At 35.3% G+C, this 16,803-nt stretch overlaps 1 protein-coding gene across 2 annotated transcripts in view; it reads right to left on the reverse strand.

Annotated features, from left to right (window-relative positions):
- Nucleotides 1-1,868: 1,868 nt before the first annotated feature.
- ZNF654 (zinc finger protein 654) overlaps nucleotides 1,869-16,803 on the reverse strand; it is an 82,793-nt gene continuing 67,858 nt past the window's right edge. For both annotated transcript variants that reach the window (XM_084875439.1, XM_084875440.1), the window contains 3 exons: nucleotides 12,564-12,705; nucleotides 5,991-8,328; nucleotides 1,869-4,930 (listed from right to left, as the gene is read on the reverse strand). In XM_084875439.1, coding sequence (XP_084731565.1) covers nucleotides 4,923-4,930; nucleotides 5,991-8,328; nucleotides 12,564-12,705 — 2,488 coding nt within the window. In that variant the 3' untranslated portion in view covers nucleotides 1,869-4,922. The remainder of the gene's footprint in view (nucleotides 4,931-5,990; nucleotides 8,329-12,563; nucleotides 12,706-16,803) is intronic.

Consider the following 16,803-nt stretch of genomic DNA (forward strand, 5'->3'; position numbering starts at 1 on the left):
CACTTCCGAGTTGGGCGCGCCTGCGGTTTTATGTTCTTAAATTGCATGGTACTGTGTTAAGATAATTGGGTTTTAACATCATACTATGGAAAGTTTTTCGGGTGTTTTTTTAAACCACCTGTCACCTGCCACGCCTGCCCGCTGACCTTCCTCCCTGGCGGCTGCGCCGTGGCTCCCTCTCCGGGTCCGATTGGGTCTAGGAGGCGCGGGAGCGCGTGGCAGTGAGGTTAGGGCTGGGAGCCGGAGGCCACGGTGGCCGTGGGCCAGCTCTTTAGACACGTTTGTCCCTCAGCCCACCTCGAAAGGGGTCCAGTTGAGATGCGAACTGCAGGCTTGCTGACGGGGGGGGGGGAGATAAGGAAGAGCAGTGCTGCTCTCAGTTCCACAGCTGTGAGCGCCATCGATACTGTTACACCACAGCAGCCCACGTTCACCCGCAGCAAGTCCCATTAGGAATCATTTAAAACACTTGCCTCTGTTTCTTCCATTGTTAAGTCGTGTTTTAGATTCGTTAACATTTAATTGGTGTATTGCCATTTAGTAGCCGAAATGTATACACATATGCAGATCCCGTGTGCAAATTTAATACTTAAAAAATACACAGCTAAATATCAGTCATAAAATGTACTATAAATACAGTCTTAAGGAGTTCAAATCATCGTTAATCTAATTTGGTGGATGCTATTTGAGTATTATTTTCCTAAAAAGATACAAATTCATTTTTCATTAAGCATTATTGAGTGCCTAGTATGCTAGGTATTGAAGATACAGAAAAATGATACAGACCTTCCTTTGAGGACCTTTTGGGAGTTTGGCAAATAAAGCACGACAAGTTAAGTGCTCATAAAGCTGGCGCGGAACCACATGGATGGCATACCCAACTTTTTCATACTGTTCTGTATGCTTGAAAGAAATGCAAGTCATTTGTGGCTTGCATTCTAGTGAAAGGAAGCTAACAATAAACATACAAGAAATTGTGTATTGTCAGGAATAGTATGGATTAAAAAAACATAAGGTGGGTGATGGAGAGGATGTTGCTATTTTATACAGGCTGTCAAGAAAGGCTTCTCTAGTCACACTGAAGGAAAGACCTGAAGAAAATGAGAGTGTGAACCACAGAGGAGTGCAGGAGGCTGGAGCAGCTTGAGGAAGAAGGCAGTAAGTGAAGTATGGATAGGAGTTGTCGTCACGATTGATCTAGAGCAGGATTTCTCAATTCTGGAGTTTGTGGGTAGGATAATTCTTTATTGTAGATGCTATCATGTGTGTTATAGGATGCTAACAGCATCTCTGGCTTCTACCCACTAGACGCCAGTAGCATCTTCTCCAGTTATGGATACCAAAAATGCCTCCAACTTGCCAAGTTTCCTGGGAGACAAAAAAACATCCTTAGTTGAGGATCACTGATATAGAACCATCTGTCCTGTCCAAAGTGCTTTCTAAGATGATGTGAATGTTCTAGACTGTTTTGTCCAATACAGTAACTATCAGCCACATGTGACTGTTGAACTCCTGTAATGTGGCTAATAGAACCGAGGAACTCAATTTTATGTTTTATTTGAATTTTAATTATATTTTCATAGCCACTTGTGGCTAGTGGCTATTGTATTAGAGCTTTTGCCTGCCATTATAAACTCTGACTTTTATATTTTACCTTTGTTTTCATTTCCAGTTATTCTCACTCTAGTCTCATCACAGTAGTTCCCTTGCTGTTTTAAGATTTTTTAAAAAATTGATCGTGAGGGAAAAACTTTGTTATCAAAGCATAACATCAATTAAGCCTAATTCCTTTTGAAGCGTTGTGTTTCTCTCTGAAATCAATAAAAATATATTTAAAAATAAACCAGCTTAAAAAAATGAACACTTCATTACCAATAAGAACAATGTTTTATTGAACAAATCTATGTACAGTACAAAAACCTTCTTGAAATGAGACACTATTGTTGATTTATTGCAGTTCAATGGCTCAGTTTTAATTTGTACTCTTATAAAATGCAAAGTAAAATAATTTAATGTTCAACAAGGAAGCACAAAATCCTTTCTTGCTGAATCTGTAATATCTTTCACATATTAACAATTCCAAAATGCATATGCAGCATTTAGTCATTCTGAAAAGGTGTTTTACAGTACCAAATAAATTAAAAAATAAACACTATCATCCCTTTTAGGTTTTTCATCCATACAACAGTTTAAACCAAACACAAAAGGAGTACGGCTGAACCTTCAAGTGTGATTTCAGAAGAATCACAAGTTCAATGTTATAAATTATCTACTCACTATATAATTGGTGGTTTTAAAAAAACAAATATGGCTAAAAGCCCAAAGTACCAGTGTCCTTGTCCACGGAGATTCTTTTTTTACCTCTCCCATAATATCTGAGCAGCAAAAATTCAGATTTGCTATTTTCTTGACCTTACTGAAACATAGTAAAAAGTTAGTATTTAATGTTTTGAAGGCATTTTTTAATTTAAAAACATAGAATTGAAACTTGGTCCATGTAAGATAAACTCGTCCTCAAAACAGGAGTAAAAAAGAAAGAGAATAAACTGAGAAAAAAGAAAGCTGCTTCTGGATCCCAAATTAGAATTATTGGAAGTTTATGCATCCTCCAGAAGCAAAATGATTTAAGTTTGTGTTTTATAAAACATACATAAAATGTACACATTCTTTCAATAAGTTATTTGAGAAGTATATAAAGAGTTAGAACAGTGTGTTCAAAAAGAATTTTATAAGACATCCCTTGATTTATGTATAAACCAATTTGATCTGTCTTCAAAAGTTTTCCCTTAGCAACGTAATAGAAATAAAACCTCAAAGACATAAAATAACATATGTAATATATTTAAAAACATCTTGGTATGAATTGAAAAACGAATGAAAATAATTTGTAGACATGATAGTTTCAACTTATAAAAAAATAATTAAAAATGTTAAGTATAATTTTAAACTTCCAGAAAATGAAGCAGAAATTGTATTTCAAAAGTAACTTTATTGTCCAAATGAACTAGTTTCCAAACAGTCTTTTAATTACATGATTATTTTAGACTAAACTGAAATAGATCTCAAGTATTATATTTTTAGTGTCAGGGAATATGGAAAACATTTTAAGTTGACCTTAAAGAATTAAAAAATCTTACTTATTTGTGTTTACTTATGCAATTTAAATGTAAATTCCACAGCCTAATATAGGCTACAATAAAAATAAAAAAACCAAGAAATCTAAATTTTATTGGAATGGACTGTCAATTGTATAGTAGTGAATGCACATGATAACTAAGCTAATAAAATTGGGAAATTTTTTAGATATCAGACCTACCATGATCTATTGTGACTTGGAAATCTTAATTCAATAGTCTGGATGATGCCCTGCAAGAAATGTCCCACTTGCTTGGTAACTTCATTTAAGAAACTTTAATATGCCAAAGTTTAATATTCAAAATATATGGATATAGTAGGCTCTGATCAGGTTATCTGCTTTGAACAAAAATGTGTCAGTTGGAATACTTACTGGACACTGGTACCTTACTAGCCCAGTTTTTGAAGAATTTGCCTTTGCATTTTTGTTCATTTCATCCCTACTATAGATTAACACATTATTAGGTAAAAGGTCTTTAACCTTCCTCTTAGAGAATGTACAAGTAGAACACATCTGAGAGGGTATTTTTAAAAACATTTTTTGTCTTAACAACTTAAGTTAAAATTTTCCTTAGGAAAATTACTGGTCATTAAGGAAAATAAATGCATCAGTATATCTTACTGTGTTCTTGCTGTGCAAATTCTTATGTAAATATTTCCTTTCATATATATATATATATATATATATATATATATATAAAAATTATTTATCAGACCAAATCTATCACTAATAAATAAGAAAGCATGAGTAGTATGGCTTATTTTATAACTAACTCTTCTAAATGAATAAAACCAATGAATTCTTGACCTGATTCTTAGCTTACTTTTTTTTTTTTTTACAGTCAGTTTTTATAGGACTGTACTTAGATAACTCACATTAATGTCTAAAGGACCTTACTATGAATCATCAAGCAATGTCCTAACACTACTCTATATACAAATAAAAATATCCCAGTGTGCTTATACCATTATTCACATTGAGGAATTTGCAATTCAGTGTTTTCCATCAACTAGATAGCCTTTGATGGTCTTAAGATTTCTCCCATCTATCCCCAAAGTTATCTATGGTACTTTTTCGATTGACACTACTGTTTTTATAATTCACTGGTATTACAAAAATGGAAAGTGGAAGGTTCCAACAAAGCACTGTTTTGCCTTTTGTTTTTCTAATTTTAAATACTGGCATGCCATACATTGAACTTTGACCTGTTTATTCAATCATCTGGAAACAGTTATAATCTTTTATGGATAGAATAGTGATAAATCAAGTTATATTTTCATGTATCAGTTTCTAAATTATAATAAACCTAGTAGTGATTCCTTAAGCCATGTTTGATCAGAAGGGAGGTCAAAATCTGATTATATATGACAAGAAAACCATCCCATTTGTAGAATACTTTAAGTTGTTTATTGTAACCCAACCCCTCCCCCTTTTTAAATGGGTTAACTCCCTTTCTGTAAGGCCATAGCTGGTTTCTTTTTCTGACTAGTTGCTTGAACAAGTTTCTCACTTAAGCGAAATTGAACATGCTGCTATTAATCTCAAACTTTTTTTTTTTTAAATGTGGTTTTCTGGAAAACTGGTACTTTGGGAGTTTTGTAATAACCCTTTTGGAATCTGAACTAGCACATCTCTGTGAGTTCATTCTAGACAATGTGCTTTGTCTTTAATCTGAGACCACTCTAAAATTAAGGCCGTCAGGGAAATAGCAAACTGATGATGCATTTTCTTGTAGTGTTTTGTTCACACTACTGCTTGATCGACAGATCTTTCTGAAACATTTTTATCAGGCACCTGTAAAACAAAACGTATCTATTAATTCAAGTTTTATAAATGTTCAACTGGAAATCTAAGTCAGATTCCTGTTTGTTTACACCCTTACACATTCAAAGAATATTGATAGCAGTAAAAAGACAGGCAAGTTCTACTCATTTTTGTTTTTCATTTATTTTCTGATTCTTTCAAATTGTTTTTGTAAAGAGGCTCAGTTTCACTTGGTTTATATTTTAGCATGCAAGTGCAAAATATTTCCATCATATTACTTTGTTTCTAGGACCTTAAGTAAATGAAACCTAGAATGAAGAAATGCTTCAGATACAGAGAAAAATGATCAGAGAGTATGGAAAACCTGTGTACAAGTTCTGGCTCCCACAAGTTCACAAGCCTGCGCCTATACAAATTAACTTTGTGAATTTGAGTTTGATCTATAAAACAGGAATAGTGATAACACCTCATAATGGTTGTATGGACTAAAGGGAATAATGTCTAGTTAGTGCTTTATTATCTGCTAGAGGCCCAGTCCTTAGCCCAGCCCGCACCCTCTCACAGTCCGGGTGTCCTCAGGGGATGTCCTCTGCAGGAGGCGACTGGACAGCCAGTCAGGACAGCACCACCCCCATACCCCTAGCCACTGCCACCAGGCCTCCCTCTGCAGGAGGTGACTGGATGTGAGATCAGGACGGCACTGCCCCCATCACCCTGCCATTATGCTGCTGCTGCCAGGCCGATTAGGGGACAGCGCCACCCCCATCACCCTGTCATAGCTGCCAGCCTCCCTCTGTGAGGAGGCCAGACGTGCCATCAGGGGATGGTGCCAGCCCCCCACATCACTCCTCCACCGCTACTGGTTGCCCTCTACTCCCCATCGCCTTTCCCTCCCTCTGCCCATTAGCACAAGCCTTGGCTGGCCAGGGGCCACCTGTTTGCTGGTCCCACACCCCAAATTCCACCATTCAGTAGATTTGCATATTATTAGCTTTTATTATGTAGGATGCTATACAAATGTTAATTTAACTTTAAAGACCTATGGCATTTTCTATTTCTACAGATCCATCTACCGAGAAGATAGACTTACTTTCATCATCTGAATCAAATCCAAAGAGTGCCTGACATTTCTTTTGTGCACGGTGAGCCTCAAGTGCTTCTGCATTACAGTAGGTGGTCAGGCATTTGCCACATCTTAATCTTTTCACTGATTTTTTACAAATGTTATCTTGATCAGAACAGGCATCTATTCTATCAGTCAGAAATTTTCTGCGTTTTGGCATACTAAGGTACCGTTCATCAAGGTAACTGGGAGGCAATGGTCTGACATATGGCTTTGATAAAATTAAGCCATATGAAGTTTGTTCACTCGTCAGATTTGGTTTGGATGGTGCCTGAGATACGGACAGGGTACTGTGTTCTTGTGGTACAACACTGGGTAAAATGGAACCATTTTCTGTTCTACTTCTATTTGTATCAATTTTCAAAGTAGAACCTGCTGAAACTAAAGGTGTCTGTTCTATTCCACTGTGTCCATTGACTAAATCAAAACTACAATTATTGTCAGAATTTGGCTCTAGGTCAGGCATCTTTTGGTCTATCAAGCTGATATTAGAAACAGTGCTATCAGAATGTTCATTTCCATTCTGAATTAAACTGTCTGTTTTCTTTTCCATACTTTCTATACATGTCTTTGGTTCTGTAGAATCTTTCCTTGATTTGCTAGTAAAAACTGGCAGGCTAATAGCTTGTTTCTCATTACTAGATGAGTCTTTTTCCTGATAACTATTATTTGGGTCTGTACGAACATCCCAAGCAGTTGCTTCTCTTGGTTGTGCAGATGATTCCGGGGTTTTACTTAAATAGTGCTGAGCTTCATGTTCATATAGCAGAGAAAGATCTTCAAAAAGCTCATGGCATTCTGGAAAACTACACTGGGCCTGAAATATCCTGTGACTTTTTGTGTGCTGAGCAAGCTGGAAAGGCAGCTTAAATGACTCATTGCAATTAAAATGCAAACAAAAATACACATTTGGATAGCTGTGTCTATTAAGGTGATCTATAAAATGCTGAGAATCTTCAAACTGCCTTTGACAAAATTTGCATTTTCCTTTGCTCCACTTCATTACTGTTTGCCGCACATTTAAGTCAGTTGGATGTGCAGTCATTGCATGTTTATTGAGAAATCCAATTCTCTTAAATATCCTGACACAACCAAGAGCAGGGCACTTAAAGTTTCCTTTTTGATCTATATCATATATGTCTTTTGGATGGAATAAAGTTCCATTAATTTTATGAAGTGCTGGAGTTTCTTGATTCAGGTCATAATCATCTTCTTCATAATCACCCTCTTCTTCCTCTTCTTCCTCTTCGTCATCCTCACATACAGGTAAAGGTTCCAATACATTATTTATATAAGTGTCAGGACTGCCATTTTCAATATTTTCAATGACATCTTCTGATACACTTATGGGAATTTCAGTGAATTCAGCCACGTGCTGAGGGATGTCTTCATTTCCATCATTGGAAGTATTAATAGTTGGTATTTCCAAATCTTTATTATAAAAGTCCCCATTTTCAAATGAAATTGAAGAATTGGAAAAGTTTATTTCTTCCAAAGCAGGTCTTTCCTGATCCCCCTGTTGAGCTACAGCAATTTGATGTCTTTGTATTTTTTTAACATGATTTTTTAAATGCTTCTGCATAAGTCCTCTGTTTCTAAATTTCCTACCACATATTACACAGGAAAAACTGCCCTTTTTCTGATGAGCCTGGGCATGCCTTACAATGTGACCACCTAGAAATTCCTTATTACATAACATACACCGATGCCTTGGGACACTGTGGTCTACTTTAGAAGCGTTAAAAGCAGTAAGGTTTTTCTTTGTGTTAACATGGCCTTTAGGTTGTACTCCAGATATATCATCAGGATCAAGCTCCCCAGTGCTCTGATCTGTAAAAGAATCAACACCTTCATCTAAACCTTTCTGTTCCACTGTCTTTTTTAGATTATCTATAGAATTTTCCAGTGTATTTTCATTTATAAATTTGATTGCTGATTTATCACTCAGTAATGCTAGACAGTTTTTCTTAATCATTACAAAGTTCCAGAATTCAGGATCAAAAAACAATCCCTTTTTCAAAATAGGAAGTAATTCAAAACGAACACGATTTTGAACACTACTGGTGCCTTCATTATATTCTTCATCTGGACATTTGTAAAGCTCTTCAACAGTGCGATAAGCTTCCAAGGAGCGCTCAAGAAAAAATATTGAGAGTGCACAAATCCTGAGGATTTCCAAATCATTTGGCAAGAAATGTGCTATTGTTTTATAAATTAGACACTTAGTTTTGGGATCATCATGAAGGTCTAGTTGTAGAGCACAACCACATATTTCAACACAAATTTGTAAGCCTTCTTCTTCAACCTATATAAAAAGAAAAAATATATTACTACTAAATATCTTTAAAATATTAAACAAACTAGTTTATCTTTTTAAATTTCAACTCTGAAATAAAAGCTAAATAAACACAGTATTTCAAATGTAAAAATTCCCTTCATGTATAGCCTTAAATCTTTTTAAACTTGAGAATAATTTGGAAAAGATAGCATTTTCACTTCCAATTTATTTAATTTTTAAGTTTGTTAAGATCTATCCTATATAATAAAAGGCTAATATGCAAATCGACCAAACAGCAGAACAACCAGTCGCTATGATGCACACCGACCACCAGGGGGCAGGCACTCAACACAGGAGCTGCCCTCTAGTTGTCAGTGCACTCCCACAGGGGGAGTGCCACTCAACCAGAAGCCGGGCTCACAGCTGGCAAGTGCAATGGTGGTGGTGGGAGCCTCTCCTGCCTCCGTAGCAGTGCTAAGGATCTCCAACTGATGGCCTACAAGGAGTGGGCCTAAGCCATCAGTCAGACATCCACAAGGGTTCCCGGACTGCAAGAAGGTGCAGGCTGGGCTGAGGGTCACCCATCCCCGAGTGTATGAATTTTGTGCACCGGGCCTCTAGTTAATCATAATACAAAATGCTTCATAACCTTATGGTGATTTAAAATACAGAGTGCTTCATAAACTTATGAGGAGTAAAGTTTCTTATAAATCTAGATCCTATTTCTTTTTGGTACTAACCTCACATTCTGTGGCAGAAGGGTTACATTATATGTAAACACATTTATCAAATTTTGATCTTAAAAATAACTAGAAAAATTTTTAAAAAGAACTGCTTATGGAAACTCTTTCATAAAGCTGAACTGGATAATATTACTTCTGTTACTTCTGTTCAAATAAGGGGAGAAGTACAGGCCACATGGAAAGGGCAATTACAATCTTTCCAAATCTAATAAGGTATCAGAATAATGAACCTACTGGAAGTTATCTGCAAATTATTCAAGCTTTGAAATGTTTACTTCTCAAAGATAACTACATCAGCTTTTACTTGGGAATCTGTGTCGGCCCACCCCAATTCAAGATATAAATAACACTGCTAATGATTTAGAGTTATCAAAATGCTTGTTTGAATAGAAAGAAGTACAAAAGTGATATGTCTTTAAAGCTGTTTTTGTATGTGTACATCATACTGCCTGCATATGGTATATTATATATGACAGAGAGGAAGACTCCCTTACCATGCTCACATCCTCTTAATCCTTTAAATGCTATGTAACCCTGCTTAACTACTTACCGTTCCACAAGCAGACCTTAACTTTCACATCATATTCCCACTTTATATAGTTGGTACATTCCTAGCCATGTCCAATTCATTCTTTGAGAATCAGTTCTGCTCTGAAAGGTTTTCTCACCATTCTTTCTGGCCCCTGTCCTGGGGTAGAGTTAAACATTCCCCATTCTTTCCACTGAGAATAACTTATACTTATTTCTAAAAAGCATGTATGTATTATTTCATAACAATTTGTGTGTGCCCATGCCTCTGCCTTTGAATTCTTAAATTCCTAGTAATCGCTTTGAATTCCTAAATAATACAGTATCTCATTTTTTTTTAATATCTTCCTATGGTTAGCATAGAAGTTGGCATATAGTGACCTTTGAGTAAATGTTTCCAGAGTGAATGGGAACAGATCTATTCCACTAAATTTAGTTGTCTCCTATCAATCCATCATTTTCAGTTTGAAATTCTTTTCTGAATTCAAAAAGAATTGCTTTTTGCTAATTGTTTATTACAATTACATATTCCCACCTAGATTTTCTAAATAGAACAAATTCAAAATTCATTGCTTCAAAACAGTGTTCCTCTTCTTTCTTCAAATGAAGTTATAATGTATCCACTGCCTAAGTTTAAAAATTTCATTGTAAAAGGACAAAAGGGATCAGAACACTTCTTTACCCCAAATCCTTTATCAATTCCAATATATTTACAGACTGAAGTTCCAACTTTTAGTGTAGCCTTCAAATCCCTTGAAGATCTCCAGCAAGTCCTCCCCCACCTCCTGCAGTCCCTCTGATTAATTTCATCTTCTACACACTCTCCCCAGGTTTCTCTACTACACTATTAATGTCACTGGACAGTTGTGAGAAACAAATAATAAAATGAGGCAAAAGTGCTCTAAAATACAAACATTAGTATTATCCTCCTTAATCATTCAAAACACAGCGGAAAGCATCTTCCTCTGTGAAGCCTTTCAGATATGCCATCTCTAATGTCTCCTGAACTCATACAGAAGGGTTACATTGTCTGTGCCTCTTTTCATAGCACAGAGGCATGTGAGTGACCTATTCCATTAATAAAAAACTTTTTAGGACAGTGTAAAAAATTAAGCACATTTTTAATACTGATTTCATGTTGGAGAATTTTTCCTCTTACTAGTATAATATATTCTTAGGTTGATCAGACTTGTGAAAATAACAAACCTTTATGATAACTGGCTGAACTTCACCAATATTATAAACTTGCTTTAACAAAGTCTCTTAATATTTTATGCAAATGAGAATCATGTAAAAAAATACAGATACATCTTTATTTTTAGAAATGTTTTACAGGTGACTCTGATGCACTTTACATGTTGGTAAACATTCTATAGCATACTTTTGGGTTTTTTTCCTCCTTGTCGGTAAGGAGAGAGGTTAACTTTAACGATGCGTTTGAATGACATTTCACTATTTAATAGTGAAGCTATTAAAGCCGTTAGAAAAATAAATAGGAAACAAAACAAAAACACACCTCTGATATAATGCTGCCAACTTCATGTCATGGGAATATGATCACTACATGGTTATACATCTAATGAGTGATGTGATAAATGCATAAACATATAAGAAAAATATATATTATTTAATGCAGCGTTTTTCAACCGCTGTTCCGCGGCACACTAGTGCCGCGAGATGTTGCCTGGTGTGCCGTAGGTGCAGACAAGACAAGAATTTTATAATTTTTCACTATTTTGTTTACTTAATATTTCATAATAAAGTAATTATAAAATACTTTCTTTGTGTTTATTTGATTCCTATTCAAGAGAATTACTTTATATATAGTCAATATAGGCACAGAGTTAAATTTTTTAACATTTTCTAATGGTGGTGTGCCTCGTGATTTTTTTCATGAAACAAGTGTGCCTTTGCCCAAAAAAGGTTGAAAAACACTGATTTAATGGATGCCTCCTTATACATTTAAAAGTAACCCACATAAAGATTCAGTTAAAATGTAGGGCAGCCCTGGCCAGTTTGACTCAGTGGCTAGAGCGTTGGCCCGAGGACTGAAGGGTACTGGGTTTGAATGCAGTCAAGGGCATGGTCTCAGTTGCAGGATGGATCGCCAGCCCTGGTCCGGGCATGCACAGGAGGCAACCAATCAATATGTTTCTCCCACATCATTGTTTCTCTCTCTGTCTCTCCCTCTCTCTTCCAGTCTCTCTCAAAATCAATGAAAATCAATCAAAATCACTAATATATCTTTGGGTGAGGATTAACCCCCTCAAAAAAGCTTTATTTTTTCTATTTCTGTATTCAAACTTGTTAATAATAGAAAGGGAAAGTTAAGGGATTTTGCAGGATCTATTTTCATGTCTACATCAGTCATGCAGAATTGTACTCACTTGCAAGTGACCCATCAAAACCTTGCTTCAGAACTATTTTTAAAAACAGATAATGGATTTGTATTCTTACCTAAAATAAGCACTTTAAAAATCTATCCTTAAGTTTCAAAAATGCCTCATATTCATGGTTTCTTTTCACCTAAACACCAGCCTTAAAACTATGAACTATATATATTTTTTTAAATTTTTTATTGATTTTAGAGAGGCAGGGAGAAGGGGAGAGAGATAAAAACATCAATGATGAGAGAAAAGCATTGACTGGCTGCCTCCTGCACGCCCCCTACTGGAGATTGAGCCTGCAACCCAGACATGTGCCCTTGACCGGATTTGAACCAGAACCCTTCAGTCTGCAGGTCAGTGTTCTATCCACTGAGCCTAATTTGCTAGGGCTGAACTGTATTTATAACAGTGAGCTAGTATTGCCTATGGATATGTAAAGTCTGCCTACAAATTAGTTAAAACTCTACAGAAGTGACAAACTTATTTAATTATATCCTCCTCTTCAAATTTATAATCAAATTAATTCTGTCATAAAACATTCAAGATTCAGTGAACTGTCATTTAAATTTCATTTGAAATGAAGGGGTAAATATATCCTATTTACCTCATCTTTAATGATTTTCATGAAAGGAAATATGACTTTCACATTAGTTGCTGTTCTTAAAAGCTGGTAGCATTGATCTACAAAAACTTGTTTTGAAGGATTAGACTTAAGCTGAAGTTTACTCCATATGAAAATCAACTCCCTGTAAATGAAAAAACAAGAGAAATATAAAAAATACAATTTATTAAAATACAGACATTAGTTATCTTTCACTGAGGCTATAGTGCCCTGAGATGTATACAAAGTGGGTACAAATGGATATTATGTTAAGCCCAAAGCTACTTCTACCTAAATGAAATTAATAGAAGCTTGGAGGTGGGTTGGGGGAGGGGCAGAACAGAAACTGATTTTGCAGTGGTAAGGAGTAAGTTCCAATCATATGCTGACAAACCTAAAGTATTTCTAGTACTGGATCAAAACAAATTCTAATTCCAATGTACCAATATTATGATACTAATAATGAAAGAATAAATTTTGGCCATTAATTAATACCCTACTTGCAAATTTAGAAATCAAAGCTATAGACTGTCTGCAAATACATGGTTCTGCAAATACATGGTTCATAATTTTCATTTTCAAACTATTAAGATATCAAAAATACTACAGATCAAAAGTATAAGTATATTATACTACTAATTCTGAAATGTTTTAGATAATCTGCTCTTCCATTAACACATACTACTTTTAATATACACAAGCTATGGACCATTTAAAATGTTTCATAGATAGTCTTGTCTAATATGTGGCCAAGGTTATTAGATGAAGTAGCGGGTTTTGAGGCAAAGGAAATTCTAAGATATAATTCATATATTTGGGTATCACATTTTAACAAATTAGAATTCTTTAAATATATCATTAAAGTTACATAGAGCATCAATATCTAAGAAGTATTAAAATAACTGATGAAAATGTTTTTTAAAGTATGTATTTTGAGCCCAGTATATACAACTATGAAATCTAAAGGCAGCTTGAAGGAGTGCATAGTATACTTAGAGAGACCATACAGAAAACACAAAACAAAATGATGGCAAGCAACACATTAGCAGTAAAACTAAAATTCCACCTCTATTTCATACTAACTATGAGTATTCATAAGTTTTGGTCCACCACTCACATTTTTTTTGCACATGTATTGAGCCTTTGAAAACTCAATAAGTTTCACACCTTGCTCCCAAATCTCTAATTCTAACTTTTTTTTTTTACCAATTCCCATGTCTCAGTATATTTCAATTAAGATTGCTTAACCCATACTATCCCTTAACCTATACTATCCCTGTAAAATAAATGATATTTTCCAAGATCAGTCAGTAACACTAAACATTCCTCTAATCTATTTGTTCTAACCTGTTTATTTTTCAGTCTTTGCAGTTCGATTTCATTTTTTTTTTTTTTTTTTTTGCCTCACAGCCATACCATTTTTTCTTAATGCTACTACCTTAGGCCCTTTAATTGTACACATATACTTCAATAGGGCTGCTAAGCTCATCTGTCTCCACCTTCCAGAGCATTTTATTTAGTGCTTATTCTATATACTGTTTAGGGTCAAGTGCAGTAGAAACATGGGTTTTATAACCAGAAGCACAGGATTTGAATCCTGGACACTCTTCTAGACTGGTCTCCTCACAGTTACTTTGCTTTATTTATTCTCACTTTTGTTTATATTGATTACTCTACTTGGAAAGTATTTATTTCTAAAATGAGCTTATCTTTCTTTTCTTTTCTTTTTTTAAATATTTTATTGATTTTTTTACAGAGAGGAAGGGAGAGCGATAGAGAGCTAGAAACATCAATGAGAGAGAAACATCGACCAGCTGCCTCCTGGACACCCCTGACTGGAGATATTCCCGCAACCAATGCACATTCCCTTGACCGGAATCGAACGTGGGACCTTTCAGTCTGCAGATCGACGCTCTATCCACTGAGCCAAACCGGTTTCCGCATAAAATGAGCTTATCTTTCAACATCTAAATCAAATGCCTCTTTATGAAAGCCTTCATGAAGATTCTAAACTAAAGTGATAATTACTTCACCTATAATAATAGGTCGTATTTCTGCAACTACTAATACATTATAAATCTCCTCAGTGATACACTGTATTAAAGTATTGGCAAAAAAATGTGTGTTTGGAAATAGACCTAAATATTAATAGGGTAATTATATGCTATCTGGCATGGTATTACCCACTTTACAGTGAGCCACCTTTTTCTGGCAATAACCCTAATATACAAGATTGGAACCCCAGTGGCCATGTCTCCTATGTGTCCTTCCTCAATCTCCTTAAGATGTTAATTCAGGAATAGAAAACTGAATTTTCAACTCTGGGATGTTCTCAACTCTAAGCTATGAAGCCTTGAGACTGTTGGCATTTCTTCTAGTCTGCAATAAGAGAGACTGGAACCAAATGGCACAGAAGAGAAACAATTTTTTTTTTTAAACTTAGCAATCTGTGTCCCTGTTAGCACTTCCCTTTTGAGGACCAACTATATCTCTGTTCTTTTTGTGGCTGATGTCATACCCTTATTTATTTCCAATAAATACAGCCATACCTTATTTTTTTGCACTTTGCTTCATTGTAATTGGCAGCTGTTGCCTTTTTCACCAATTGAAGATCCTCCACAAATAAAAGAGTGTGACTTGTTTTTTGCAATGCTCACTGTATTGTGGTGGCTGGAACTGAACCTGCAGTATCTTCGAGGTATGACTATACTATACTATAGTTAGGATGCTATCAGTTGCAGATTGACTAATTTAATTACAACCTCACATTGTTACTAGCTATGCAACTTTCATCTCTTTAATCTACTTTGTGTATAAGTTTTCTTATACATAAAAAGATTTAAGAGATAAGTGAAAACACCTAGGAAATGTGTCTGGTATAATCTAATGTTTAATATTAATAAATCACTAGTTTCCTGTATTCTTTCCTTGTCTTTATAATCTTAATATGCCAAGCAATGAAATTTGTTCACTAAATATTTGTTAGTGATCTGAAGAAGATTGTGTTCCTAAATGTTAAACACATTTACATAAAGACTTTTGAGGAAATATATTAAAGGAAATTTAGACATGGAATGAGATAAAAGATGATGGTGGACATTCCTAGTAAGGGGCATTTTATGAACAGAGGAATATGGATGGATGGAAGTTTTCAAAAGATGTGGTCTATTTATGCAACAGATTTAAAGACAAAAAAAATGATATTTGGAAATTTTGGGAAAGTATTTCATTCAATATTATACAAACGAATGTTTAACATTATAGAAATGTATATATTTATTTTCTAACTTATTTCAAAAATAATTTGAGATTCCTTAGAGAGAGATTCTCAAGGCACAATATTATTTTTTTTCTCTTTTCTGAAGAGAGAGTTCTATTTGTTTTTATTAACTCAGAAGGAAACTTGGTAAACAAAATGTAATACCAAGGTCTTAATAAATTTGCCAGGAGAGAGCTACCAATATGGATTTTTGCTTTCTAGCAGGCAAAGCAGAAATACTAGAATATGGTTATGAAGCTCCATTCTGAATGAATCTACAAAAAGAGTCTCAGATTTTATGTGTACACTGGGTTTTGAAGGAAAACACAAATAAAGAACCAAACATACTAAATAAAAGTCTTTGTGAAGACCAAAGGGAATATTTTAATGAGGCTTACTTTCCCCCTCCTCCCCCCCAAACATAGGGTCCTTTAGAAAACACAGCACCAATTTGGCATTTTTACCAGGTAGCAAGTATTAATAAAATAAATCAAGTTATCTAGTTGGAGAGAATAGATTATAATAGGTTCTACAATCATCCTTATAACATATATTATTTTTTTCATACTTGACTAGTTTATATAAGTAATGTTTACTGGTAGAGGTTGTAAGTCAGGTTACCTGGATTTGTATTCTGGCTTTATTACCTACTACTTGAATGGCTTGGGTATATTATCTACCCCCTAAAGTTATTGAAATAAATGAGATTTACAGCAAAGATTATAGGAAGCATATGGCAACAATTAGCAGCTGCTATTACTATATCATCATCATCATCATCATCATCATCATCATCATCGCCAGTGCACGAATTTGTGCACTGGTGGGGTCTGGCTGGCCCAGCCCCAATCAGGGCACATCAGGGCTGGGTCTTTCAGGAGGAGGCGATGGCGGGAGGTTGGCTGGCCAGCCTGCCCTGATGGAAACCTGATCAGGGCCCGGCTGGCTGGGGGAAGGAGCTGCAGGCGATTGGCTGGTGGGCCC

The sequence above is a fragment of the Pipistrellus hanaki genome (assembly GCF_964339955.1).
Source record: "Pipistrellus hanaki genome assembly, chromosome: 2".
NCBI lineage: Eukaryota > Metazoa > Chordata > Mammalia > Chiroptera > Vespertilionidae > Pipistrellus > Pipistrellus hanaki.